Source organism: Notothenia coriiceps, unplaced genomic scaffold (assembly GCF_000735185.1).
Source record: "Notothenia coriiceps isolate Sejong01 unplaced genomic scaffold, NC01 NC01_scaffold00017677, whole genome shotgun sequence".
NCBI classification, from domain to species: domain Eukaryota; kingdom Metazoa; phylum Chordata; class Actinopteri; order Perciformes; family Nototheniidae; genus Notothenia; species Notothenia coriiceps.
In genome coordinates, this window is record NW_011350378.1 from 1,330 (window position 1) to 3,096 (window position 1,767).

At 46.6% G+C, this 1,767-nt stretch overlaps 1 protein-coding gene across 1 annotated transcript; it reads right to left on the reverse strand.

Moving 5' to 3' along the window:
- Nucleotides 1-543: 543 nt before the first annotated feature.
- LOC104950488 (alpha-1B adrenergic receptor-like) lies at nt 544-1,479 on the reverse strand (the record flags this gene model as incomplete). Its single annotated transcript, XM_010777012.1, has 2 exons — nt 544-676; nt 1,231-1,479. Coding segments are annotated over 2 exons (382 nt in total), but the record flags the coding sequence as incomplete, so codon positions are not given.
- Nucleotides 1,480-1,767: the final 288 nt, after the last annotated feature.

Genomic DNA, 1,767 nt, shown 5'->3' on the forward strand with positions numbered 1-1,767 from the left:
AGGAGAGAGAGAGTGTGAATTACTTTAAATTGTGGGTAAGGGGAGATAGCCCCCATTGTTCTGTGACCTGTCAGTCATCAAACCGGGGGTCATATTTCATCATGTGTTCATTTTTATCTGAAGCTGTACCGATGGATGTATAAAGAATAGTTTAATACAGCAAAGCTATTCTCCGTGGGGACTTCCGGCAACAACACCATGACGTTATCTTGATTCTGATTGGCCAGAAGACTCGACAAAGATGTTTTATTAAGAAGATGATCACTACGTGACAGAAGTTTTCAAAACTATTTCTAGTCTCCGGGATTTCCAGACAAGTGGTTTAGAAACTCCGGCCTTCAAAATAAAAGTTGGACTCTTTTTTTTTTTAGCACATTTTAGTTTTCACTCGCACCGCGACCAACTCAAAAGGGGTCCGCGACCCAAACGTGGGTCCCACCAGATGAGAACCACTGCTATAGGTGTTAGTGCATGTTAATGGTCTGCAGAGGATAACATCCAGGAATCATTCATGCATGATTATGAATATAAGAGTGATGGTACCGAGGGGCAGGGCGAGGAAGAAGGGCAGCCAGCAGAGGACGAACATCCCCACCACCACGCCCAGAGTCTTCGCCGCCTTCTTCTCTCTGGAGAACTTCATCAGTTTGAGGCTCAGAGCGCTGCGACCCGGATCCTGGGAATCATGGACATAAAATAAAGTTCTGGAAGTCATGAGTTCATCTCTTAGTTTTCTGGCAAGGGGCCATCTGGTACACAAAGTCTCTCCATGAAGACTGAGTTTTCTGCAGTGTCATGTGTGGTCACATGTCAGAAGGCACATGGTTGTGTTTACATCTGATTGTGTAAGATCCAATGGTGGAGTTCTAAAGGTGTGTAAATACTGTAATATTCTCCTGTAGAACCAGAACCAGGTTTATCACCAGGTAGGTTGACTCCTACGAGGAACTTGACTTGGTGTCATGGTGCAGACAAAAAGTAAAACAAAAATAAAAAACACAGATATAAAACTATTTTAAGAAAACTATAAAAACATAAAAGATATTTATATATAATAGAAAATGTAGTCAAATATAGTAAACTGTAAGCATGTGCTCGGCCCATTTGATGAAGGGTAATCCGTCTCTTATGCTGTTGGAAAACAATATAATATTTAAACACCATTTCTGTGTCTGTGCTTTGATGTGTTTCGATGTTGTTATTTGCTGATGGTGTGAGTGTTTAAGGCACCTGGTTCTGGCTCTGGTTCTGGCTCTGGCTCTGGTTCTGGTTCCTGCAGTGGATCCTCAGCGTGAGTTCCTGAGACCCCGCCTGGCGCTCCTGCATCACGCCGGCCTCCAGGTTCCTGGTGGTGCGCTTGGCCACCACGTAGACCCGGAAGTACATGAAGAGGATGATGAAGAGCGGGAAGTAGAAGGACCCGAGCGAGGAGAACAGAGCGTAGAACGGTTCCTCCGTGATGAGACACACCGAGGAGTCCTGAGGAGGAACAGGAGGGTCAGGGGTCAACTCAGGGGTCAACTCAGGGGTCAACTCAGGGTCAACTCAGGGGTCAACTCAGGGGTCAACTCAGGGGTCAACTCTGGGTCAACTCAGGGTCAACTTAGGGGTCAACTCAGGGGTCAACTCAGGGTCAACTCAGGGGTCAACTCAGGGTCAACTCAGGGGTCAACTCTGGGTCAACTCAGGGGTCAACTCAAGGGTCAACTCAGGGTCAACTCAGGGGTCAACTCAGGGTCAACTCAGGGTCAACTCAGGGGTCAACTC